The following is a 27,664-nucleotide window of genomic DNA, read 5'->3' as shown; positions in this document are numbered from 1 at the left end:
AACTCAAATATAGGTCAATGTATTTAACTGATTTCATAATTCCTAAATGATGAATTTGTAGGACTTGGGGTTTTTTATGTCCTTTGTACCTCCTGATCCATATGGGAAGTGCAAGGAGGGTGGCCATGGGAAAGACTTCCATGGAAGCAACCCCAACTGAATGTAAGGAAGCAGAAACCTGATCTGTGAGTACCTCAGAGTTAAGGTGTTGCTGTGCAAAGTGATTGCACCTTCTGGAGACACTGCTCCCAGGCTCTATAGATTCTCACATGCATTTAATCTGCCTTTGTATTAAAAAAAAAATTAAAAAAAATAAAAAAAAAGAATTCACAGAGTGGGGAAGGGAGGGTGACAGCTTTTTGCTTAATCTGTCAGAACCTAAGCCCTGTTGACACAGCCTTTATAGCACTAATGCAGTGACACGATGTATGAAGTGGCAGAGAAAATCTGTGCTGTTCTGCTTAATAGGACACTTACACTGTGAAACAAGTCCCTGAGTAAAGCTATATCTGGATCCTCGAGATGAAACTGGACACAGATGTCTGGGAAAAAAAAAAAAGGGGGCAAATCTTGCTGAGACACCAACTTAACTGCAATGCTGCTACAGCAACTGAAATGTTCAACTCCCACAGCAAAGCCTGGCCTCTTCATGCTCTGTCTGAAAAGGAAATTTGCAGGATAATGAGATTTTAACTAAGTCCGTAAATCACTAAAATGTTTTCAAGTAGATTTCCCTCATGACGTGATGAATTTGGAAAATATGCTACAAATTTTAAAACTTTTACCCTACAGATACTGTAGGTAAAAGGAATGAACTATACATATTTACTACTCTTTTTTTCCCCCCTTTGATTTTTTTTTTTCTGCAGCTGCAGAGCTTTTTGGTATTCCCTACACCCCTATTTAGAAGGGCAAACTGCTCATAATGGGAAATAGTATTACAGTAGGATTTCTGGTGGGAACGAATTGGTTTGGTTTTTTTTTTTTTAATTAAAAAAAAAAGGCCACTTCTGATTTATGATTCACAATGTTATCTTCTCTGGAATAGCTGAAACAATGATGTGTTATGTAGCTGCAGTGTTACATGTTAATTATAAAACCCACAGGTCCTTGTTTTCCTCCATGTGCTGCCAGCCTGTCTCTGTGCAATCTGTTTTTACCAGGTGTCCTGTGCTCCACGTAGAATCCTACTGCTATTTGTCACTTCCTTGTGCCTGACCCTCTGTCACCCACATTTTATTCTGGAGACTATCCCCTCTTTCAGAATTTAACCTGCCAGCATTACCTCTCCCACCTTTTCCTGTCCACAGAATTTTTCGCAGTGTTTGCCAAAGTGGAACTGTAAACTCCTCGGGGCAGGCCTGTGTCATCTTTGTGTTTGTAAGGTGATGTGCACTCTTGCAATACTATCTCAAAATAAAGTGATAATTAGTTAATCATTAGTTTTCCTTCTGAGGGTGGACATAATAAAAGCATTGATTGCTTCCTAACGAGATTATGGAACCATGAATGCTTTATAGGGTGGCATTTCCCAAAGGGCAGGACCCAGGCTGATTATTTCCTTGACTCTTTCTACTCTAGGGTTAGGAGCTAATAGCCACTGCCAATGATTTTTTTCTTCTCCAATTGAGATTAATCTCTGAGAAAAGCCCCCAAACCCTGTAGGTGGCAGGTTGAGAATGAGATTGAGCTCAGCTATACAGTGTGAACTGCTGTCAAATAGTGAAAAATGAACAGTGTGGCCTTAGAAGGGAACACAGGTGTCAACAGCAAAGCTGCACATCTGTTATCCATGTCTTAGCTTGGTGATGCTAAATCTGTGGTGGTTTACTTTTCCAATCCAATAATGACAATCATTGAAAATGCCATAAATCACGACCTAGTGACAAGGTGAAGCCTATGACCTGAAGCCACTCACCCTGCCTGCCTGTAGCACTGACTTATCCCCTGGCTATTTTAGTTAATACCCTGGTCACTCGTCATTCCCCTTCCCCACCCTCCCAAAAGAGGGGGGCCACGAAAATACTGACAGCACATCCAAAATACTGACAAAAATACTGGAGCACATCCTTTGTTGAGACAGGCTGAGAAATTTGGGTCAGTTGAGCCTGGAGAAGAGAAGGTTGTGCAGACACCACACAGCACCTCCCAGTATCCAAAGGAGCTACAGGAGAGCCAGAAAGGGACCCTTCATCAGGCACTGTAGTGATAGGACAAGGAGTAATGGGTTCAGACTGGAAGAGGGGAAATTTAGGTTAAATATTGGGAAGAAATTCTCTATGAGGGGTGAAGAGGCCCTGGCACGGGTTGCCCAGAGAAGCCGTGGCTGCCCCATCCCTGGAAATGCCCAAGGCTAGGTTAGATGGGGCTCGGAGCATCCTGGGATAATGGAAACGGGTGGAACAAGACTCTTTGGGGTCTCTCCCAAGCCAAACCATTCTGTGACTTAAGGAGAACCTGCTGGTGGGCAGGAGGGCGACTTCTGGGAGCCCTGCAGCGAGATTTCTTGGGATCCCCAGTCTCGAGCTGAAACAAGTAACAGCCGTACAGTTTACACCTCTTGAGAGAACCTGATCAAGCAGCTACAGTTTAAAATTATTTTGTGAGTTGATCTAGAGAAACCTGAGGGCTTTCCAGGAGACCCTGCCATTGGCACTGCTAGGAAGACTGCGGCACTGCTCTGGCAAACCCAGCCTTAAAGCTGAAACAGCACCGCGCGGTTTACACCTCATGAGAAAACCCAAAAAAAGCCTAACCAAAAACCACCCAAAAACCCAGGCGTTTTAGTTTAAAACGTCAGCGGCGATCCCGGCAAAAGCCCGTGAGGGAGGCGCGCGCTGGCTGAGGGAGCCGGGGGGCGGGAAAAGCCGGGCGGGCCCCGCCCCGCGCGCGGCGCGGAGGTGACGCAGCCGTTGCCGCAGAGACGAACCGCCCCGGCCCCCCCGCCGGCCCGGCCCCCCCGTCCCGGTGCGGCGCGGCTCGGCTCGGCTCGGCTCGGTCTATCCCGCGCAGCGGCCCCGGGACGCGCCTCCTGTCATCTTCAGCGGCGCTGGCCCGGGCGGGAGGCGCGCGGCGGCGCCGCCATGGTGCTCATCAAGGAATAGTGAGTGCGGGGAGCTCCCCCATCCCGGCCCCCCTTGAGCCCCTCCGGTCACCTCCGTCCGCGCCCGGGGCCTGGCGCGGTGACGGCCGCGGGTGGGCGGCTCGTCCTGGCCCCGCACTGCGGCCGCGGAGAGGCAGGGAGGGAGCGGGGAGCGCCGTGAGGGCCGCGGCGGCGGTGGGGGCGGCAGTGAAGGTCACGGCGGGGCGGGGGCCGCGGCTGCCGGCGGGCACCGGGTCCGCTCGGCCCCTCTGCGGCTCCGCGGGGCCCCGCCGGTGCTCCTGCGGCCTCCGCGGGCGGCTGGCCCCGCACCGGCTGTGCTGGCTGGGTGGTGCCGGTGCCCGGTGCCGAGGGCCGAGCCGGGAGCCGGTTCAGTCCTGGGGGTTTCTGTGGGAGGTCTGAGGGAGGCAGGGGCGTCTTGTCCCCTGCTTGTTGTAACAGAGCCAAGTGTCAAGCCTGGTTTTGATCCCCTCCCGCCTTTGGCTGTGTAATCTCCAAGGAGGGACTCCCAAGAATGTGAGAAATGAGGTAGCTCCGAAATATTTTTGTGTCTAGAAGCCTCACCTTGGAGTTCTTCAGTGACGCTGAGGCTGCTGCGGTTGTCCTGCCCCGTGGTGGGGATGAAGGGGTGGAAAACTGGCTGGACATGAGGGTGTGTAGCTATTAGTCACGTTGCTTGTCACAGACCTTGGTTCGGTAGCTTTGTGCTTGCTAGTGTGGAATATACTCTTGGACCGCTGCACTTTGGCTGGGTGTCTTCAAAGCTGTGTGTACTCTGCACACATTTCTTTCCTGAATTCTTAAGGTTAACTCAAGTGCATTCCCAAGTTAAGTGCATTCCATCGTTTTAAGCTTCTTTTGGCTGTTTATTTTTTCTTTCTCCCCTTATAAAAGATACCTGTGATCCCAGTGATAAAGTGGGTTTTCAGGTCTTTTCTTAGACACGTTTACCTACATGACTGTGCCCTCTTTACAGGATTTACTTTGCAGGACTATGGACCACGGTGTGGATTTAAATATTAAAACTATGTTGAGGGTTGTACTGATCCTTGTAGTTGTCTTAAATTTGATTAACTTTTTTTTCCCCCGCAATCTTTAAACTCTTGTTATTTTTATTCAAACAATAGGAGTGTAGAATTTAGGACCAGCAGCAGAGCTGCTCTCTGTAACACAAAAACACCATTACCTTCTGTAGTGTTAAAATGGATAGCAGGCAGAAACCTGGGCTAGTGCTTAGTTTCAGGTGCATGAAAAGATAATTAACTCCTTCTACAACATCTGTTTTGTTGATATTTTTCTTTGAATTTACTACTTTCCCTCTTATAGCACCTTGGCTGGGTTATCATATATCTTTTTCTTGCTTCCCTTGCCCTGTCCCACAGTAAAGCTCATTAGCACTGAGCTGTGCTGTAAAGGTGAGAGCATATGTACTTTGAATTTTCAGATTTCTGACAGTTAATTTTTGGGACTATTGCTTCCAAAAGTCGTTTTACTCAACATTATTTACTTCACCATATGTGCTGGTTTTGTATTAATTCACCATATCAGCCTGCCTACTGGTCTTTCACACTGCCTGTTTCAGAAACAAGGTGTGAAGTGTAAAGGTTAAAAGACCAGAATTACTACATTGGTTTCCTTTTCTAGGTTTCCATTTTTGTTTTCAAAAGGGTCACTAAAGCTTTTTAGTGTTGCCATTATATGGTTTCCTTTCTTCCCTTTGTTTTCCCTTAGTAAGATATATGTGGCTTTAAGGACAGTCAAGGTTGCTACTGGACTTTCCAAATGAACATTTTTTTTTTACTTTCTGAGATTCCCACCCACCTCTGATAGTGGCACATTCTGAGTTGTGTCACTGTATTGGCTCAGATTTAAATATTTTTAATGTTGCATGCTGAAGTTGCCCAATTTACATCCTATTTGAGATGGTTTTTGATGAAATCTCATGTTCCAGGAAGTAATTGTTAAAGGCATATTGAAACCACTCGTTTTGGTGTGAGCTGGCTATTTGAAATGCTTTGCTGTTACTTATGTTAGTTCTGGCTCCATGCAGGTAATTACTGCCTTCCTACTGTGGAAGCTAAAAAATCTAAATGATCTGTAACTTCATCTCATCTGAGCAGATTATTCTTCCATCTCTGTGACCCCTTGTCACACTCTCCCTAGTAAATCAGATGGGTTTTATTATGTGCCCTGTAAGTATTTTAGGAGCTGATACAGAAATAGAGCAATATAATAAAAAACTGATGTCACATTTCATTATCAGACAAGTCTGTATCATTATTTCTCTACAGCTTCTTGTGCTGATGGTTATGCAGTGATGACTTTAACACTTTCATTTGACGTTCTGTTTCAGATTTATCTTGCATTTCTATCCATCCGTGCTGCAGATAAGCTACATGGATTTAATTAATTTATTTGCATTTTTTTGGTGTGAGGGTTTGTAAATGCTGGCTGGAGTCTTGCTTGCTGTCCTTATTTTGATTTAAACTGCCTCAGAAGACCTTGAGGAGAATCAGAGTGTGGAGACTCACTTCCCTTTCCTGTGAAGTGACGATAATGCCACTGACCTTCCCTGCAGCTGTACTTCCCTTTGCTGTCATTTGAGGCAGATTTTTACCTAACAGGGGTCTTAAATTTTCCTCACCATTTTCAGGCCTGCCATATCATATAATTTCTCATAAATTGAGGAAGTTTTGTCCTAAAGTTAGGAATCTTTGTTCCCAATGCTGCTCCTGCAAAGCTTTTCCTCAAGATCCTCTTGAGGAGACTTCCCTCCTCCTCCTTTATCACTTTACTACCTGTAAGTGGTTTTCACCCCCACTTTCTTGGTCTGCTGGGCTGAACAAACTGTAAACCATTGATTTTGTTTGTGTTTCTGTTTCTCCACTGAACTCTAAGATAATTCAGATTTAGTGTCTTCCAGTTTCCTAAATGGAATTTGCTTACAGCAATGTTTTACACCAGGTTTTCTGAAGAAAAACGTTTTAACTCCATTCCAAATAAATTGTTTCTTCTCTGTTTCTTGGTCTTTAATTTATTACCCAGCCCCTCTTTTCATTCTTTATGCACTTTTATCCAGTTAACTAACCCAACATCATGCTCGATGGCAAAGTCTACCTGTGAAAATCTCTTTCCTTTTTTTTATCCTCCCTTACACCATACTGGTGTTGGTCCCTTTCCCTCTTGCCTTTCAGCTGGTATTTTCAGGAAACAGTATGTAACAGTGAGTAAAACAATTCTAGTTCAGTGTATCCTATCAGCAAGTGGCACATGGATTTCCATGAATTGATCAAATCCCATTTAAAAATTGCTTTTACTTCCTATGTTTGGCAAGGAATGCCATGTCTTCAGTAGACATGACATAAAGAAACACACATGATTTGGCCTAAAATTTGTTGCCTAATGATCTCTTGTAAAACAGTCACTGTTCCTTCTCCATTCACTTTTTTTTTGCATCATTTATGATCTCTAAAACTCTTGCATACCTGAGCCTTCTAGCTGGTTTTTCTCACAAGCTGAAAGACCACATCTTAACTGCTTTCCTCTCACACAGAAGCTTTTTCCCATCTCCAGCCATCTTTTTTAACTTCTTCACTTGTTCCATATCCTCTTTGAGATAAGGTGACCAGGACTATGTGCAATATTCAAGATGTTGATACATGGGAGATTCTAGTGACATAATTGTCTTTTTTGTGTGTGTGTCTGTGTGCTGTTCCAGTTTCTAATATTGGATTGTCTTGTGAACTGCCACTGAGCTAATGTTTCCTGCTGCTTTTCCATAAAGGCACAAGATATTGGCAATAGCTAACTTAGAGCTCATTAACCCCATGTGTTTGGTGAAAATGAGTGCCTAAAGTGCATTTTTCTTTTTTTTTATTGACACTGAACTTCATTTGCAGTTCTCAGTAGTTCTTTCTGCAGTACTTTGCAGTCAGCATAAAGTGTAGCTGTGACAAGTGATCTTGCATAATCGGTAATCTTTTTCCCCTATTGCTGTTTGTTCTTTTGGTAAAGTGTAAAAAAAAAATAAATCTATTTTCACCATTATTGCTGTTTCAGAATCTGTTTATTAGTACAGAGGGCTTTTTTTCCTGATTGTGTCCTAGTTTCTTTGAGACTAATTCCCAAAGAATTGGGAATTCTTCTGCCCATGGTAGCCATATGTATTTCCTATCTGTCTCCTGCTTTAGTTCCTTGTTCAACATCATCTTTTCCTGAAAGCAGAAGTCCAACACAGATCCTATTTTGGAGAAGACCTTAACAAGCATGCATTTCTGTCAGCTTTAAATGGATTCTTTTCCAAAAAATATGTGTTACTTCAGGCAGTTTTTGCTGTGTTGTCCAGTCAGTTGATTCTCAGAAGCATTCAGGAAACCACAAAAAAAAAAAAGATTCATTTAAAGCAGTGGCAGCATCTTCCTTTGCAGCAAGCTCTGGGAAAGCCTTTCCTCTGCTGTTTCCTGCTGCTTTGGGACATGTGAGCAAATCGTGCAGTGCCTTGTGGCTGTTGCAGATCTCTGCAGAATTGCTGAGGCCCACAGAAACCTCCCCAGCAGCTTGATGAGGAATAAGATGGGATTGCTGAAAGGATGGAGTGAGAGGGATCACCACGGTGTTGATGCTGTGGAGGTTTCTAGGCCAGTGAGGTATCACCAGTTGAATTACAGAGTTTTAGGAGAGGGTTGCAATTATGCTCTATCATGTATTTGTCCTCTTTGAGGTTGTTATGTAAATAGTCTTTGGCCTAGGGAGTACTGGGTGGATGCTGGAAATCTGGAGGGAGAGGAGAGCTGTGCAGCCATTGCTGTGAGGAATGTGGGAATTTTAGGGCTGTAGGGATATTTGCTAATTTCTGTCTCTGTGTTCCCTTCCAGCCGCGTTATCCTGCCCGTGTCTGTGGAGGAGGTAAGTTCTTTGCATTTTGCTTCCTTGCTTTAGGACTGTAAATAAACCTGTGATCAAAGCATGAACAAAAACTGGAAAATGCAAGCTGTCTTCAGGAGCCCCTGTGAGCTGTTACTGATTCACCAACATTTTAACCAAATAATTGTATTAAGTCTGAGGGTGCCAATCATCTCTCTTATAAAATACTTTCAGATATGCTGATTATAAATCTTGAGTTGTCAGGCTGTTTTCAAGTACAGTTTCCTTTTGATTAGTACTATTTTTTTTCTATTTCTTTTAACATGAAGGGGAAGCTTTTGTACAAATTCAAGTCCCCTTTTAAACTGTGTTTTGCTGGAACTCTTTTGTTTTAAACTCTTAGGCAAAGATCAAGAATTACTTGTGATTTAGGAGGCTCATATAGCAAAAGAACTTTTTTAAGACCTATGCTATTTAGCTCTTAGATACAGAAAATTTTCTTTTTGTTTAGATAAAGCTGAATTGAGAGAGTAAACATAGTTTATATTGGACAGGTTGATTTTCATCACCAAACCAACCATGGAATAGCTGTGCAGACTCTGTGGCTGTTTCCCTCCTGTTTCCTCTGATTTGCAGCTTGCCTTTCCTTCCTCCCTCCTGCACTGAACACCACTCCTGCAGAGACTCTAACCATGTAAATGTTTGGAATTTTTTAATCTTTATACTAACAAGGTAAAATTGAAATGACTGAGTCTAAAGCACTTCCGTAGCAGATTCCTTCTTCTGGATGTGTTTTGGTTTTTTCCTTGTAATCCTTGGCTGTAAGCCTTGGGTTTGTGAACTCTGATCAAGGCCTTGTTCTAACTCTTAGGAAGAGCTGTGATAACAGCATTCTTGTTCATTTTTCTTTCCTCTGAATATAGCAGCTACTGTGGCGTAGACAGTGGTGGGCTGGCTCATGGCAGCACTTTTTTAAGCACATCCCTTTTATAACTCTCACTCTTTTGACAGAACACAGTTTAGAACTTCATGTAGTGCATTCCTGCAGCCATCAGACTGGCTAGTAAAACAAAAGCAGTGTCTGAGCTCAGTTTCTTGTTCCTGTGGCTCAGTCTGCTGTGACAAGTATCAGATACTGACAGAAAGCCCAGACCTCTGATCAGAGAGTGGGTTTAGATCTGTATTCTGTGTTAGGGCAAGAACAAGGCTGTTAATGCCAGAAGTTCTGTCTGTTGCTTGCTCCCTAACTGCTTCCTAACTAAGCTTTTATGCTTTCTGCATGAATCTGTTTCAAACAGTTGTAACAGAAGTCAAACTGAATTGTGAGAGTAGGGAAGTTTGGATCTTTTATGCTGTCTGAGTGCCACTTACAGGAGCAAGTGCTCAACAAAGGAAGGAGTAACATGATCAGCTTTATCAATTAAGCAAAGGATGCTAACTCGGAGGTTAGAGAAAGCTGTGGGTAAATGGCAAGTTACTCGAGCTCAGTGGACAGAAAGGTGTTTCCTGAACAACAGGAACCCTGCCTTGTGGTCTCCTTGGTATCAAGCTGTGTAAATAGAAAGCCAAAGCATCAGCATACAGATTGTTTCTTTGAGGGGGTTAGACTGGATGGAACCCAACACAAGGTTTTCCTAAGTTCTCTGATACTGGGATTAGCCTTCATCCAGTTAAAACGAGTCCCTGGCTGTGCTCTCGTCCCTCCCTGGCTGTTCAGAGCCTTGTTGTGAACTGCCTGTGTGGAAAGCTGAGGGTTTGGGCTGTAGATGAATCTGTCAGTCTCTGGCAACCTCCTTATGTGAGGGTTATCTGTTTCAGGAGGTGTATTGCCTTGTGGAGAAACCCCCAACCTCACCAAATCAAATTTCTCCCCAAACTTGCACATTGTCACCGTGTCCCATAAGTGATGGCCCTTTCCAATGTCTGGTGTTTTTCCTGTGATAGGGCAGAATTCAGGAGCCAGTTTCCTGAGCAGAGAGGGTTCTAAAGTTCACTTAGTTTTGCCTATGTATCTGGGTGTGCTTAAGAAGAAAGGTTATTTCCAGTATTGACTCAGAGGATGACTGCTCAGTTTATTGCCTGATCCCCCTTCCTGTGTGCAACGATGCTGAAACATCTGTGCATCACTTGGTCACTGCTCTGCTGTCTATTCTGCAAACCAGCTGTTAAACCTTCATTGCTTTCAAGGATTTCCTTGTGTACAAAACTCTGAAATAGGGCTCTGGAGATTTGTTATTGCTCTTGACTGTGTAGCTGCTTGTGAAGCATCTCTGGCTAGCAGGAGGACTTCTGATTTAATTTTTATATGGTTGATTTTTGCTCAAAAGGCTTAAGAGCTCACATCTTCTGCATGCAAATTGTTGGCAAATGTCTGATGCCAGTGTGTAAGAGAGGGAATGAAATTAACTGTAACTTTGAGACATCATGAAAGGGTTGAGGCGAGTCTTCGGTGCGGTTCTGTGGTATGCCAGGGATTTTGTGTTCAGTCTCCACCCTTAGCAAATGGATCTTAACCAATACTGTGGAGTTCAAGAGAAAACTAGTGATCAGGAAGGCGTTAGGGAGTTGTGACTTAATCAACACAGAGCTCAGTGCTGCTTAGTTAGCCAAGATGGGAACCAAACAGTGCAAGAGAAGCCCTGGCGATGACTAAAACTCAAAAGCTGGCATGTAGGAGTTAGACTGTAGCAGTCTGTCTTCTGCATGGAAACCCTGCCAAAACGTGGTCCTGCTCAAGTGCAGGCTGCAAGCAGCACTGCTGTGCTGGTTTATCCCTTGTCCCACTGCAGGGAGCAAAGGGAATCTCCTTGGTGAGTGATGGGTGCCAGGCTTTGCTTCCATTCCCTGACCAGCATCAGGTGCCAGCTTGGGGAGCATGGACTCATGTGGGTGTCTCTGCCAGCTGCCACTGAAATGCTGGTATGGATTAGAGCTGTGTGTACACATTCTGTGCTGCCTCTTTGTTCCTTTCACATGGCAAAGAGCTTGCCAAACACACAGGAATCTTATTAATTGCGTTCAAAGAGGCTTTCAGGAAAACAACTGCTCTTGAAGATGGCTGTGTTGAGATCAGGCCTGCTGGAGGAAATTTGGTGCAATGAAGATATTCTCGCAGCTGTATAAGAGGTGTTTGGCACAGAGCAAGAGGGATGACTTCCTGCAGAAGAGAAGTTTTTTGGAGCTCTGTCTGGAGTCCAGATTCAGAGAGCCAGAATCTTTTTCTCTGTTTACTTTTGCAGGGAGAATGAGGTGGAATTTGCTCATTGGCACAGTGTTATTTGGGCCTTTTCCTCTCTTATCAATGCGATTAAAGGCTCAGAAATAACAGGGAAGTTTAAATGGTGAAGATGCTAAACCAAAGGGTTTATCTTCTTAGTGTCTGAACTTTGACCCAAGTATTTGAAAGGGAGAAGGAATGAATAAGAGGCTGTTACTAAGAGGAATTAGTTTGTGCTCCTGGAGCTCTGTCCTGGGACTTGTTGCAAAGTAGTCAAAGCCATTCAGTCTTCCCCTGTAATCCTGTAGTTACCAAACTCATAATAAGTTCTGTTCTATGACTATTTGTGTGGCTCTTACTCTGCTAAAGCAACTTTGCTTCTAAGGTTTCACAACTCTCATGTTTTGCTCTTCTGGAGGGAGGTGAGTGTTCTGCTTTGTGTGGGTCATATGCAGGGAGTCGTAAGGAAAGCAGTGTGGTGTATGAAATGTCAGAAGTCAGAGACTTGTACTGCAGCCCAAAATCCAGACTGAAACCCAACCTGCTGTGACAGTGCAGGAACTGTCCAGCCAAGTGAGGGCTGCTCATGTAACCTGGGCCAGGACTTTCTGGAGAGATCCAGGAGAGCTGCTGCTCTTAGCTGGAAAATGGTCTGGGTTTTTTTTTCTGCCCCACATTAGCTGAGGCCAGGACACCTAGCCTTGTTACCCGGGCCTCCATCTATTCTTCCAGCAGGAATAAATATTTCTTTGGCCTTTGTTGGCACCAGGTGGCACAAAGTACCAGAGAGCTTTGGGTACTGTTGTTATTTTGGATACTTTGACAACAAAATTTAACGACTGTAGAAATCTTCCTTGGTTGCAGAAGATGTTCCAGCCCAGTGAAGTATTTCTGGGTTCTCAGCTCTGAGCAGTATTCCACTTTTCCAGGCTGGGTTTCAGAAGTGCTATTCCTGTTTCTGATACAGAGCCTTATGCTGTGGAAAAGGAAGATGGCCTGAACAGTGTTGCATTGCTTTGTAGTTATGTTATGGAATTTTTTTGGGGGGTTGGCATTTGGTTGTTTTTTTTTTAAATCAGTGCACTTCTGGTGCCAAACACTTTGTGGTTTACCCTTTCAGATTGCCTCCCTGTACTGTTGCCTTTGGCAACGGTTGCTGTTTTGCTCACTTAAGAGTTCTGAAGACTTAAGTCTGCTAAGTTAGAACTCTTCCTTTTAATTCAGTGGTTTAGCTTCTACATCCTCAAATTTTGCTCAGCTAACTTTGCCTCTGAGAGACCTGTGTGAATTTTTTTTGTTTGATCATGTTTCTTTTGAGCTCTGCATCCCCTTTTTCAGCTACAAGAGGCAAGAGTGTATTAATCTTTACATCTTCTGCAGAGGAGAATGTTCTCTTTTGTTCATTTTCTCGATTTTTCCTCTGCTTTGCCCTGGGAAACATTTGTGAATGCCTCTCATGAAAGAAATTGTGTAGTATCAAGTACTTTAAGTGATTATGGGAAATGGTGCTGCCAAGTGTGTGTCTGTAAGAGACTGAGAAATTATTTTAGAGTAAGAATTTTAGTGTGTGTTGAAATTCTGTGCTCTCCCTCGTAGTGGTTTAAACTTGTGGCTAGGAGGAAGTGTGATATAGAGAAAAAACACCACAACCCAAACCAAAGATAATAGGAAAAATAATACTGGGAGCAGTGACAACATAGATCAACTGGTCACTTGGGACACTGGCTCAATTATTTCATTAGATAAAGTTTTCAGAATGAAAATACCCTCTTTACTTCGGGCTTCATACAACATACAGTTGTTTGAACTGCACATGGGGGATGCTCATCTTTGACTCTCAGAGGCTCCTAAGCTGTGCACATTTAACAAGTTTGTTTCTTGGAGCACTTAAATCAGGTGATGCAAGTACCCTTTATTTTCTGTCTCCCTTACAGAGTTTTTCATTCCCTTCCCCTTTCCCCTGCATTTTGTAAAAGAGCTTGATGTGAATTTCTTTGGGACTCCTGGATGCAGCACTGGGTGCTTACTGATTCAGGACTGACAGTGCCTTACTCTCAATTTTTTGGGGACAGCTGTGTGCCAAAAAGTATGAAACTCAACAGATTTTGCTACAGTATGCCTGAGGTCATTTGTGTTTCTTAGTTTCTGATGCTGCTTTCATCTTTCCTGCTTTCTCCTGATTCTGTGTTGGTTTGGAGCTTGAGATTGAAGGGTTAAAGGTAACTGTCTTCCTGGTGGTGCTTTCCTCCTAACTACCACTCAGGCTTTCTATCTCAAATGAAATGAAATGAGCTGCTTATCTGCCTATACAAGTGGATGTCCTTTTCTCTGCCCTCTTCCCCGGTAATAAATTTGTCCTTGGCTTCTTCTGGCAAAGTTATTACTTCAGCTAAATTATAGCCATGGTAATAACATGTCTTTAACTTCTCCAGTATCAAGTGGGGCAGCTGTATTCCGTGGCAGAAGCCAGTAAAAATGAAACTGGTGGAGGTGAAGGAGTGGAAGTCCTGGTGAATGAACCCTACGAGAGAGATGGAGAGCGTGGGCAGTACACACACAAGATCTACCACTTACAGAGGTATGGGAACCTTTTCATTCCCAGGGTTGGGCAAGAGGAACCAGAGGAAGATGCAGTAGGGTTGCAGCAACTGTAAATCACAGATTTTGTTAAGGCTGAAAGATGCAGTGGTAAGACAGGAGTATAACAGCACCTGGCAGTGACCATGACTGGAACACCTACCCATCCCTGTAAAATGTGGCTGTTGTCCCAAGAAAATCTGGCTTTGAGCTTTTCAAAGCAAGTCTGATCCTGCCACCAGTATTTTCATACTTGAATTTGGCTGAAGAGTAAAACAACTAGATTTCAACCTGCTTTCAGCCTCTTTTTTTTTTTTTTTTTCCTTTTTCATTTGTAAAGAAGATTTGTATTAATATGTCTGATTCAGTATCTCTGGAAAGCATCGTAATGGGGTTGGGGAGGAGAGCCCTACCAATTCCAGAACTGTGCAAATCTCTAGTATTTGCATTCCAGATGATGTTCTGCCTGTCTCAGCTCTCACTCCATGTAGTCCTTATCAATGCCTTTCTTCCTGTTTCCAAATTCTGCAGCAAAGTGCCAACATTTGTGAGAATGCTGGCCCCTGAAGGAGCTCTGAACATACATGAAAAAGCATGGAATGCCTATCCCTACTGCAGAACTGGTGAGTGCCTGAGGAAGGACTCTGGATTCTCCCTTTTTGTTTTCTGGAAGCAGGGAAAAATGTAGAGGAGGGTATAAGGAAAGATGTAACCAGTAGAGAAGCTGTTTCAGCTCTTAAATCTTGGATTTCTGTTCCCTAAGCCCTTTGTGTGATCAGGAAAAGCAAAATGCAGTGCTGAGGAATTAAAAGAACTGCCCTTGTCTGATGTGCTGCTAATGAGTGACCTTCCTCTATGAGAGGAAAAAAACCAGACCAGGAAATATCTGTTAGTCTTCCTAAAGGAATATCTGTGTAAAACTGATGAAATAAACACATGAGGGGTGATTTTATGTCTTCAAGTGCAGCATAGCCAAGTGGGAAAAAGTGGAAGATGCAAGAGGGGAACAGGGCAGATCTCAGCTGCCTCTTGCTTAGTGCAGGTGAACAAGTGTTGAGTGATGGGTATTTGCTCACTTGCAGGATCTGAGGTCAGTGAGGGTTGAACAGAGAATGTGGCAGTTGAAGTGAATCCATCTGTAAAGGCAGGGGTGAGGCTCAGGGAGCTGTGTAAAGTGCTGAAATAATGTCAGACCCATTTTCAACAGGAGTGGTTAGTATTTACTTACTGAACTTACCAGCCATGGTGTTTAACCACTGGCTTCTCTGGTCTTCACTGCTGTAAACTGAAAATTTGACTTTGCCTCCAAACTTATGTTGTGTTTTTGGCAGCATTTTATGCTGTTTGAAAGATACATTTTCTGCTAGTTGCTATGGGAATGAGACACTTAAAAATTCCAACTGTTCTTGAAACTCAATATATAAAAAGCCCTTTTTTTCAGACAATTTACTTAAGTGAATTTTAAATGAAGTGTTTTAAAAGAAGGGAAAAGCTCTGCAGTGTTAGAGGATAGTGCTGCTTCAGTCTGTGAAATTATATGCAGCAGTCTAGTGGAATGGATATTTCAAATACAAAATTCAGATACTGCTGTCAACTTTAGAATAAATTTTTAATGTCTCACAGAAGATCAGGAAACAAAGTTGTTCACAACTTTTCTAAGTTTTATGCCATTTTCTTGCTGCATGTTACTTAAATTAGTTAGTAAATGTCTAGTTTATTTCCATGTTAAGCCCACTGAGCTGATTTAAATGCCTGGCTGTATCCTCCACCTCCTCTTTTCCTATTCCACCAATTTCTGAAAAAAAGGTATTGAGTTACTTCTGTTATTCTTAAGCTGCTTGTCCTTCAGTTACAAACCAATAAAATTCTACTGAAGTGGAAAATATGGGATACTAAAATCAAGTACAAAACCTTTCAACACCATCAAAGAAATTTCAGGTTTTGATATGCTAGAAATGATAACAAAGCCAAAAAAAACCCCTCAACTGTAATAAACAGCAACATAAAATGAGATAAAAAGTGCTTTGTTGTGGGGGTTGGAGCAGAAGGCAGTTTTGATGCGGAGGCTGATAAATCTGTTTAGAGAATCTGCCAGCCTGACATGAAGCAAGAGGAGCTTGGAAAAGTTGCTGTAAACCTTCCCTTGGCTGGGATTGGGCAGGAGGGGAGAGCCCATGGGTGAGAGAGCCCATGGATGTGAGAGAGAACCCTTGGATGTGGGAACCTTTGGATGTGAGGACACATGGATGTGTTGTGGGGCTGCCTTGGGCATTTCTGTTTTCCTCTGGATACGCTCACATGTTTTGGTCAGACGTGAGGAGACTTGGGTGCCCTGCTGTGAATCTCTGGGCAGCAGAAGATGCTGGCTTAGAGCAGCCAGGCTTTCAGCCCTCTCACTAGAATCTGAAATTTAAGAGCCAGGGACCCAGTAGGAACTAAACCTGAGTGTAGGAGTTGTTGGTGCTTCTGCCTGCTCCCTCCTGTCTGAGGTGGTGTTGCTGTGCTCTCCCTGAGGCACTGCTTGCTTGCACATCAGCTGTTCACAGAGCTTTCTAAACTGGAATAAAGCAGTGCTTTTACTTAATTGTGCCTTGTGGTATTTTTTCTTTAATGATATGAGTTCATCCTTCTTACATTTCCCTATATCTCCTCTGAGAAGTTCAATTAATTTGCATATTATGGGCCATTATCAAAGTAGTACTGGAGATTGAAGGTATTTAAATGCCTAGCTTATAACTTTCTGCAGTCCTGCACACTTCTTTCTGCTGTAATATGTTGTTTTTATGTGCTTTGAATGGAAGCCTTGCTTAGTTCCTTTGAGAGTATAAACTGTAAGTGAGGTTGTTGTTATTGTATGGTTTCACAACTTCTGCAGTAAAAATGAAGTGAGGATTATCTAATAGTTGTACTTGTGGGCTGATGCCAAGGGGCACAGTGTTCTTCTCTGCAGTCTGACTTAAATATTAATGTCGCTTAAATGTTTTTAGAAAAGCAATTTGATGTGTGTTCCACTCTGAGTGTAACCATGGCCTGTGGCCAAATGTCAAGAAGTGGAGAAGTTGTAACTGCAGCTGAAACATGTAGGAGTTGTTGCTGTAATGCCTCAAGAAGCAGGTCCTAATTTGTAGCAAGCTGAGCATTGAAGTTTTAGTGGACATTTCTGAAGAGATTAATTTGTTTCTTTACAAATAAGGAGCCTTCCCCACAGGGAAGATGTTAAGGAGGTAAAGGAACCTGTTTTGAGGCAGCTGCATAGTCACAGCACAGAGTCATGGCAAAGTGAGAAGGCCCTGGTTTATAATTATTTCTGGTTTATTCAGTATTTTGTTGGGACTAACAGGGGAAAAAAACCCCGACATTTCCTTCTTGCAGAAGTAATAAAATGTTCTTTGAGATGAAGTTCAGCCTTTGAAAAATTAGCCTCAGCTCTGCCTTCTTGTTCTCTCCCTCCAGCCCAACATGTCAGTCTAAATAATTGGCTTTCTGTAAAATTGCTCTAAAAAGCAATTTTCACATGCTAGGGGTTTAGAACAGTCCAAGCCCAGCAGTGGGTAATTAAGGCAGCTGGATGTGCATGATAAGTGATTTGGGATGATAACTGTCTCCAGGACACTGGCTTGGAAACTCAAAAATTGTTATAATACCTTTAAAACCAAATTGCTCCTTAATCAAGCCCTGGTGTTAGACTTCAGAAGAGACCAAAGAACTTCACCTCCAGCATCAGACTTCCTTCTGCTTGAGTAGAATTGCTCAGGTAGAGCAGATGCTGACTGTTACAGGATCTTTAATTGCTTTTCTGTGTTGAATAATTGAGCCTCGGTGTCCAGGGAGTTCAGTTACCATGAGCAGCAAAGATGCTGAGGGTCTGGTTACTCCAGGCAGGGCTGCACTGGCCTGAAATCCAGCATGGGTTTCCTTTGGAACTATGGAGAGACTCCTTATCTGCAAGCTGAGAAAGGATTGGTAAAATGCTGTCAGCTGAACATACTTATTCCATCTTCTCATCCAGCTGGCTGCAGGCCAGGGAGCACAAGTGGCAGTGCATAATTAATTGCTGCTCCTCTGGGTTTCTCCAAGTCTGAGAATTTCCAGAGGAGAAGGGGGTGAAGTCAGCTGGGTTTTATCAACTTCCATGTCTTTTCCCTCAGAGGTACCTGGGAAGGTGAAGCTGTCCCTATTTGGCTGAGAGTGGGAGGAGGGCAATGGTTGCTCTGCAGTGTTTTCTCACTAAAGTACTGTGTCTCTTTCTTTCCATGTGTTGATTTCTTGGACCAGTTATTACAGTAAGTATTGCTTTTACTGATAATCTGTGGAATAATGTCTGAAATAAAGTGTTCTGGGTAGAAGAAGCTCTTTAACCTGAGCTGAAGGCATTTTAGCTTTTATCATTTTAAGATTACATAGATTAACTGCCACTACCACGTGTGGTGTATCTATGTGACCATGGACAGAGATCTGTGCTCAGCAAAGCTCAGCTTTACAAATGGGAACAAGCCCCTGCCTGGGTAAACTGAGTAAAAGCCTGTTAGCTCCTGTCATGCTGTCCCCTTGGTTAATCTCTTCTGAATTTTATATTTCCTTTCTAAGTGCTGAGTGTTTCACTGGCTTGTGCTTTTGTTTCTGCTCCCCTGAGGGAGGATAGAGTTACCTTTGGGAGTCCTTTGCTACTCACAGTAATAGTGAGAAATGGAAAGTTTTTTGCTTACTTGGCAGAACTGTGCTTCTTGTCCCTTCCCTTTCAGTGTCAAAAGCTCTCAGCACATCAGTTTGATATTGTTATTAATTTGAAGAGTTGCATCAAAATATGTACTCAGTACTAGATTAATAATCTCTGTGGAAAGACAGTTTCTGCCTAGCTAACTTATGTTACCCCTTCTAAACTCCAAATAGAGTGGCAGATGTTGTCCTTTAAAGAAAAAGCTGTTTATAAACTCCAAATGTTTCACTAAAACAATAGAACTTACGGGGTTTTTTGTGAGCAGCTTGTGGTTTATTTAATCTTAAGTAATTAATGATCAATCAATTTTGCAGAAAGCAATGATCTGGTTACAAATAATTCTGAAATTCCCTAATTCACACCCAAGTCAAATGGAAACTTCATTCTTTGAATTATTCAGTTCTTTGAGTTGACTCTCCTAATGCTTATCTGTGTAATAAGAAGACAAATTATATATCCTAGAATAACAAGAAGCTTTATTTTGATGACAGAATGAGTATATGAAGGATGACTTCCTCATCAAAATTGAAACCTGGCATAAATCAGATCTTGGAACACAAGAGAATGTAAGTACTTGTGTCGTGTGTTTTACTCATCTCTTTAATGTCACAGTGCTGCTTTCTGTGCTGGGTTAGAGAAGTGCTGTGTGGAGCTGTCTATTCACCATGTTCCTGCATTTCTAATGTTTGTCTCACTACCAAGGCAGATTCCCTTCTGTTGGCTTCTCTCATAAACTGAATAAAATTTACCCCCAAACCCTTGTTCTGTGTGAGCACCTTTGCTTCTTTAGAAACTCTCCCAGTTTGTGTTTACCTCTCTTTAGGTGGGAAGGGGAGTGCTGGGTGTCTGCATTTCCATCTGGTTTTATATTTTGCTAGACTGGGAGTGTTCTGTCACAGAGGCAGCTCCTTGAGTGTTGTTGTTTCCCTACAGGTCCATAAGCTGGAGCCAGAGGTATGGAAGAATGTAGAAGCCATTTATATAGACATTGCTGATCGGAGCCAAGTACTCCCCAAGGTATGGTAGGTGGGTAACAGCTCCCTGGGGGGGAGACCTTATGCTAAAAGAGGGAATCATGGACAAACTGTGCTTCCAGGGATGGTCTCAGGCAGCAGGACAAGTGAGAGGATGGACAGAGGAGGAAAGGGGGTTCCTTAAAACTGCTCATGCAAGCCAGAGGAAAGTTCTTTTAAAAACTGTGTCAGCGCTGCCAGTAAAATGTGTTGCCTGTGTATGTAACAGTGTATTTCTACAGCAGTGCTGCTGTCTGAAGTGCAAATAGAAGGAAATGGCACTCCCCTTTCCATACAGGATCTCCAGAACTTCCCCTTTTTGATACTGACCCGCTTCACAAGTGTGTCTGGAAATGATGTAGCCAACACTTGGTTCTAAGAATCACTTCAGTTACTGTGAGAAAGAAAGGGGTGTTTCTTCACTGGGAAGAAAAATCAACTGTATAAAAATGGAATGTTGGTTGAGTTTCCTGACTTTCAAACAATATTTGATACCATTTTCATGGTAGTACTGTGAGTTGGACTATAATTTTCTTCTAGTGAGCAGCATGTGAGCATCACACTGATACTCCTACTATCTAGGATTGTAAAAAATCCTAGATAGCACAGCTGCTTTCTGTAACAGCTCCCAGAGAACAAATGGTTACAGGAAATATGTCCTACAGACCTTCTGATAGCCTTACAGAGGTCATATCAGTTTGTTACCTCTTCTTCATAGGTCTAGGACACAGCATAGGAGGGAGATACATTTCCTTGAAGTGTCTGATCTAGTGTTAAGGTCTGAAAACAGAAGCTCTTGAGAAGGCAGAGGTTAGTCTTGGCCCAGGAAAATAAATATCCTTCTTGTGAGAGAACAGCTGGATAACAGTAGGATAATTTGTGTTTAATCTTTGTGTCTGTCCAATAGGATTACAAGGCAGAAGAGGATCCAGCAAGGTTTAAATCTGTCAAGACTGGACGTGGACCTCTGGGTCCCAACTGGAAGGTTTGTCTTGATGAGTTCAGGAACTGTGTCAGGACAGATACTGGGATTTGGAGCCAAAGATACATCTGGGGAACACTGGAATCCCTTCTGCAGAAGGAAATGCAGAACTCAGCACTGATTCTCTTCTGATTTTAAAAGAAATGAAAGAGCTTGGTACAAAGAGAATGAGTTCCAGGAAATCTCCAGAGCTGTCTGGTGCTCAGCCCAAGGGTTCACCCAAGAGAATTCAAGTATGAAATAGCTGAGTAATGATCAGCAGTGTTTAACCTTTCACTGAAATCCTTGGATTCTGGAAACGTTACAAGCACAGATAAAAAATAGATATAATACCTTTAAAAGGGACCCTGAGTGGGATTTGGGGAGCTACTGGTATACAGGTCTGATTTCTAGCAGGCAAACTTGGCAGAAACTGAGGCTGATATGATTCACTTGGGAAGAGTGGTTATGGCTCCTGTAATAGGAAATAGGAAACCTTATGGAGTTTTCTTTAAAGCTTTCTAATCATGGCTCAGATGATATAATCTAATTCCAAAATGTTTTAGGTAGGGACTTTATCAGGAGACTTTTAAGGAAGCAAAGTAGCCGTGGTGTAACAGTGAAGATACTGAAAGACATAATTTGAATGGAAGAAAAAGTGGACAACAGAGGAGAGGAAGGAATAGTCTGTTCTCAGAATGGAGGGAAAGCCACCTGTGAAGGAGACCAGGGTCTAGTTTCATCATGCCTTGAAAAAGGGTGAGCAAAGGTGTGACAAAACTTGTCGATAAAATAAAAGAAAGGTGTAAGGATGCAAGAGGATTGTGGGGAATTGTGGGAAGACTTCGTAGTTGCAACGGAAGGAGTTGCTTTCCTGGAGACACTTGGCTAGAGGCTTAATGTGAATATCTTTGTGTCTTTGCAGAAGGACCTGGGGAAGCAGTCAGATTGTCCATACATGTGTGCTTACAAGCTGGTAACAGTCAAGTTCAAGTGGTGGGGTCTGCAAAATAAAGTGGAGAACTTTATACAGAAGGTAGGTTCTGTGATGGGGAGAGATGCACATCTCTGGGGCACGTTTCATCAGCCACCTGCTGTACAGGCAGTGCCTCTGCCTGAAATTGTGCAGTCAGTTAAAGCTGGGTTCAATTTGCTGCTAATCCAACAGCAGGGCTGGCTGATTGTTCTGTGAATTTTCTGTTGAACATTTTCACTCTAATGTGTGCAGGTAAATTGGCTGTTTTGTGTTGTTTAATGGATCAGAATTGCAGTCACTTGGTTGCTGGTTTGTGAGTGATGAGGTGATGCATTTATACTGGAATTACATTGTGTAGGGGCAAAGCATTTTTGTGGGGAGGTGGCTCCAGCTATTTGATCCTGATCAGCTGAGGTCTAGTCACGTTTTCCTCTCCTGTTCTCTATTTCCTCTGCTGGAAAAATGTGTGCTAAAAAATAAGCAGATGGTGGGAAAGTTAAAACATAAATGGTATCTTGAAAAGAGCTTTTTTGTGGCAGAGTGCATAACCCGTGAGCTGCAGCAGGATGCTACACCTGGGAATGGTAGTGTGTGGTTTTCTGAGCAGTGCTGTGTTCATAAAACTCCTGTGCCTTCAGATCACAGAGACTTCTCAGTGGTTAATATTGACAAACCACAGAGCTGCTTCTACAAAAGCAATTTTGTGGTGATACAATCCAAAGACAGCTCAAAGGAGGAATGACCATGGTGCTGCAGGATTTCAAATACCTCTAACAAAAGCCCTGAATAAAGCAGTGTCTTCAATCCCTTTCTATTTATGACTATCTACAGGTTTGCATCAAAGTATTCAAGCTGCTTTTGATGAGATATGAAACCATAATTGGTAAAACTGGAGTGTCCTTCCTTAATGAGGTCTTTCCAAGAGGCATTGTACATCCCTGTCTAATATAATGATTTTGCCTAGCTTATCTCTTATAAAAAGGAAATAAATCGCTTCAAACCTGGAGTACCTTGCACATGAAAGGTTTTCAGCTGTGAAAAATAAGTTTAGGCATTTTTTTAGCCCACTGCAAAAGAAAAAGAAAAGATAGGTGCATGTCAGCCCTTTACACTTCCTAACTTCCAGTTTTTAGCAAATTAGTGATTTTAAAAATACATAGTTTCTCCGTTTTTCTGCACTTCCAGGCCAACTTTCATGCTCTAAACCAAACTTGGAGCACTTTATTCAGTCAGAACCATACTGTCAAATCAAAGGAAATTCACTAATGCTTTCAGTGCAGTGTGCAGACTGCTGTCTAGGTTTGGGGAAAAAAAAAAAAAAGACATTTCTCTGGGGATTCAAGGCTGTAGATTAGATATTCTGATAAAAGAATAAAAATTAGCTATCTCCAGTTTCCAATTGTGGCAGCTAGATGAAAAGGTGGGCGAGGGAGCTGATTCTTCAGTGTACACATCTCTGGAAATTGTTACAATGCAGTGAGCTCCATGGTAATTGCCCTGTGACTAAGCTGGTTTGTGTTTTATTCCTCTTGCAGCAAGAAAAGCGGCTCTTCACAAACTTCCACCGGCAGCTCTTTTGCTGGCTTGATAAGTGGGTTGATCTGACTATGGAGGACATCCGTAGGATGGAGGAGGAGACCAAGAGACAGCTGGATGAGGTCAGTGGCAAAGCAGGGCAGGTGTGGGTTGTGTGAGAAACTGCTTCTCTCCAGCACAGCAAAGAGGAAAGGCTGCTGCATTGTTGGGGCATGGTGTGAATTGTGCTCCTGCTATTTAGGTCATGCTGTGTGTGCTTTGAATGATTGGCCATGAGTCCATCGTGCTGGCATCTCCTCCTAATCATTATGGAATTCTCCTTCTGTTTGTTATTGAGCCAGTAAATGTATTGAACCACAGGTAATGAGGGGCTGAGTGGCAATGATTCATTTACTGTCTCAATATCTTCTGTTTACTTTTACTCAAAGCTGAATGGTCGATTTTGTCCTCCTTAGTTGTCAGAAACCTGTTGAGTAAAAGGTTTTTTAGCTCTAAATACCATAAGCAGGTAAGGGGGTATGTAACAGGATTCTTACTCTGAGAAACACAAGTTTGGTAATAATGAGAACCTTGTTCCATGGTTTGTGTCCTGCCTTGCACCCTTCTCTCCCTTCATGCCTCAGGATATTTCATTATAGTTTCATGTACGCTCTTGCCCTTTGGATAAATGTTCCAAATCTGTTGCCAACCCACAGCTTAACCAGAAATGATGCCTGCTTGTGCATTTCACAATCTCTGATTTGAAGTGCTGAGATATAATCGATGTCTTAAACACAGAGGGTGTTCCATACTGATACATTTTGAGATAATACAGTGAGAATAAGTACTTGAACACTTCTTTCCTCTTTCAGATGAGAGAAAAAGATCCAGTGAAAGGAATGTCGGCTGCAGATGACTAATATGACTCCTTCCTTGTGCACTGTAGGTATCAAGAGATCTGACAAAACTCTGTATTGCTCTATTTTGTTTAAAACCCCCAACATTTGTGTGAGAAATGATCCTGTTCAAAGCTTCTGACACACAAATCTGTGCTATTGATTGTTTTTGTAGTGAACCCGTTTCACTGACAGGTTGATGAGTGAGGATTACTGCCTTCTTTCAGAACTATTCTAAAGAAAAGTCTGAGTGAAAAGTGTAAGAAAAATGTGTTAGAAAATTCTGTAGAATTTACAGCTACTCTTATTTCTGTAATGCATATGTTACTTTCCATGACTTGCAGAGAAACTTTTGTCAGTCTCAAAAAATCTAAGGTAGACATGCAAACACTTAGAATACAGTTGGAAATGGAACATTCCAAGCATATTTGTGAGGAATTTATTTTTTCCATTGCTTGTTAGCAGTATTTACTAGTGGGCCAAGGCTCAGAGTAACATTTGGGCATTGCAGGAGAAGCAGCAATGACAGTTTTAAAGCTTTTAAAAGACAGATTTAAAGCTTTTTAAGAGACTTGTTCTCTTTCTGTTGTTAAATGTGTCATCAGCTTGGGGGTTGGTTTTGCCAAATTTTTCTTAGACACTGCAAAACTCTGGTATGGTATTAGAGAAGTAAGAAGGCAAGGAAAAAGAAAGGATTGTCCATTTATGTTGGGAAGAACAGGTTATTAGGGCAGTAAAATACCATCCTAGTTATCCTTGGAAGGAATGGGGTGGGGCAGAACCACATCCTCCTGGAGTCCTGACTCTTTACCTCTGTTTGCCCTCTGTTATCTGCTGGTTGCTTGGTGGTAAGTGGTGAACACAAGGTGAGGGAGTGTCTGAAGGGCTGTCTTTTGATAGAAATACTTTAATTTTTGAATGCAGCTTCAACTTGATTTTCTTCTCTCCCATTTCCTCTGGATCAGTGCTGCAGTGGAGCCGTGCATTGCCTACCTGGCGACAGCGTGACTCACATTTGCTCTCCCAAGGTTGTCTGACGCTTCCCTTGGCATGCTGCTCTTCCAAAGTCATCCTGAAACGTTTCCCTGTTGTCTCTTTGTTTCAGTTTGCAAGACAGTCGTCAGGAAGGCCCAGGGAATCCACACCCTTGACTGACGGAACATCTCTGGATCAAGCCTTTCTCTGTCCAACCGGCAGGCGATTTTAAACCTCCCATAGCTAATTCTAGATGCCCCTTAATATTGTGAGCAAATAGACAGTCTGGTACTAAGCACTCCAGTGTTAGCACGTGTATCCCAAGGAGTTTCCTCCTTGGGGCCGTGTGACTTAGAGATCGCTGTATTTACGACTCCTCCCTCCTCTTTTTTTCATTGTGTTCAGACCAATTTCCATGTGGCCCTGTTTGATTTCCAAGTGACATTTTTAGCTCAAATAGTCTTGTGATGTGGTGACTTAGAATTTTTTATTTGTTTTGTTTTTGTTTTTTTTCCAAGTGGGATAAACTGCCACCTTTGTTTCTGCCCAGCCCTTCACCTTCTTTGAATGTCTGTTTGGAGAGGGAAATTGTCCATATTTAAAAGTGCAAAACTCTTCCACAAAATGTTTTGTTCTCACCTTCACTCCTGGAGGGAGATATTTAATGGCAGATAACCTGAGTACAAAATGAGGAGCAGCCATAGAATTCTTGGTTTGTGATGAGTTGTGATTTGTAGCTTCTGCAGGGCATTACTTTGTTCTGTCTTAAACATGAATTAAAGACTGCCCAGAAGCTGCAGTCAGGCCCTGTGCTGGGGCCTTCAGCACTTACCTGTTGAATTTCCATTTTAGGGGTCTCTCTGGCCCACGTAGCTCTGTTGTCCTCCAGCTGTGTGTGTCAGTCTTACAAAATCTTTCTCGACATATGTTGCAACTTCCTGGTTCTTTATTTATTAAGACTTCCCATAACTTACAAATCTGGACTAATAATAACAATGTGATTCTCCCTGGACAAATTGGGATGTTGCAAAGGCTGGTGTGCAAGCAAGGTCTTGGCATCTGGTTACATCCAAGTGCCTGGGGCGGTGGTTCTGCTCAGCAATAATATTCTTCCCATTGCAAGACTGACTAAAATATCTCCTTTTGTGCTGTAAGAAAAGCAACTTAGAAAGACTTGCAGTTTTCTAGGATATCTGTTGGTTATTATAAATCATAGAGGATACTGTTAATGGAAAGAGCTCTCGTTATTTAATGAACTCAAATATTTACTGTAACTATCCTTATGTTGATATCAGCTTTAGACAATCAACTCAGCAGAACAGAATCAAGGAAATGCTGCTTTCTTCAATACATATGAGGAAAAAAAAATCCTACTTCTTTGCTTATCCCTAAGGCCCAATATTTGAATTTTTTCCTCCCCTAGTAGTAATAACTTAATTTTCCACTTCTGTGTTTGGCAGCACTAACATGAAATCCTGTATGCCAAACAGTCGTGGGTGTATCACCACTTTTGAGGAGTCTTTTTAGTATTCTGTAATACACTGACTCCTCCAGCCCTTCCCACTCCTGCAAGCAGGAGATCCTGAAATGATCCCATGCCCTGCTGAACAAGGCTGTGCTGGGATCAGAGCTGTTTTCAGTGCAAGGGAAGATGGGAATGCTCTGGAGGGAGAGGATGGCGTTTGGTTTCTGGGGAGGGGGCAGTTTATCCCTTTATTTTTAGTTTGTTATTTTGCCTTACTCATGTCTAAGTGCAATAAGCTCTGAATTGTACCAGTAACTCTGGCAGGCTCTTCTCAGTGACCTCAGACGGTTCTGTGGGGTTGGGGTGGGGTTTGAGGGGTTTTAGCAATCTCACCAGGCAGAAGTAAAATATGTTTATTGTAAAATAGGTAAAGAAACAAAATTTTAATCTTAGAGGCTATTTGGGACCAGGATGTTTCATGACATGTTGTATAGCTGTTCCAGAAGTATTCTAGGAGTGTAGGCCCCAGTTAGAGTTCTTTCAGTTTGAAGTATTTTTAACAGAGAATTTATGCACTGACTTCTGTTCATGTTTGTTGGTTACGTTTTGAGGGATTCTTACACTTGAGGGCAACCTGAGAACACACATAGCACACTTGTTCTTTCAGTTTGTGTTATCCAAGAGGCTTTCCATCTGATGACACTAATCGCTGTGGAAGCAGATTGTAACATTCCACCATTGCAATCCTTTTTTGATCCTCTGATTTCAGAGTAAGAGCTTTTACACAAAGCTTTCCTGATTAGTGGAAAAAACTTGGGGGGGGGGGGGGGGAAACTGCAGGAACTTCAGCCTGAATACTCCCCTCTGCTCCCTGCCCTTTGTTTTCTGTCCTGATCCTAAGTGAAAGCATCCCTCAGCCTTTGGATGGACAAATCCTGTAAAGACCCTTCAGTCTCGACGCTTGGTTCCTGCTAGTGAGCATAGCAAAGATCACGCAGCGTTCCCGTGCCGTATCTTCCATCAGCTTTTGTGAGAACCCCTGGACCTGCGGGCTCCCGGCGGGATCGGGTCCATCCAGAGGGGCTGGATGTGCTGGCATCACCACTCCCATCCAGGCCGGCTGGGTTTGGGGCTCCGGGGGCTCAGGCTGGTTTGCTGTCAGGGCCGCTCGCCCCTCGTACCCCGCATCCCTCTGGGTTCATCCCGCTGGGCCTCCCGCGGGTCCCGACGGGTTCTCCGTGCTCTTTCCTTTGGCGACACACACTTTGTAGAATGGGTTAGATTATCTCGTCGTTTCTTTAAATGTGAGTTTGTGCCTTTTTTGTCTCCTAAATCTTCCAATACAGGCATATTGGAAACGAAATCTAATAAAATACTAGACAGAGCCTC

General features: G+C 42.9%; 1 protein-coding gene across 1 annotated transcript; it reads left to right on the top strand.

Moving 5' to 3' along the window:
- Nucleotides 1-7,645: 7,645 nt before the first annotated feature.
- Nucleotides 7,646-27,660, top strand: PITPNA (phosphatidylinositol transfer protein alpha). Its single transcript, XM_086859583.1, has 12 exons — nt 7,646-7,746; nt 7,975-8,005; nt 13,613-13,758; nt 14,289-14,384; nt 14,923-14,926; nt 18,966-19,040; nt 19,408-19,491; nt 20,395-20,472; nt 21,374-21,484; nt 22,960-23,082; nt 23,812-23,881; nt 24,941-27,660. Exons 1-11 carry the CDS (start codon nt 7,661-7,663, stop codon nt 23,857-23,859), a joined length of 882 nt encoding a protein of 293 aa, XP_086715709.1. The 5' UTR covers nt 7,646-7,660; the 3' UTR covers nt 23,860-23,881; nt 24,941-27,660.
- Nucleotides 27,661-27,664: the final 4 nt, after the last annotated feature.

The sequence above is a fragment of the Cyanistes caeruleus genome, chromosome 21 (assembly GCF_971803275.1).
Source record: "Cyanistes caeruleus chromosome 21, bCyaCae1.hap1.1, whole genome shotgun sequence".
Taxonomy (NCBI): Eukaryota; Metazoa; Chordata; class Aves; order Passeriformes; family Paridae; genus Cyanistes; species Cyanistes caeruleus.
Note: the sequence above shows the minus strand (reverse complement) of the source record. Positions and strands in the feature narration are given on the sequence as shown.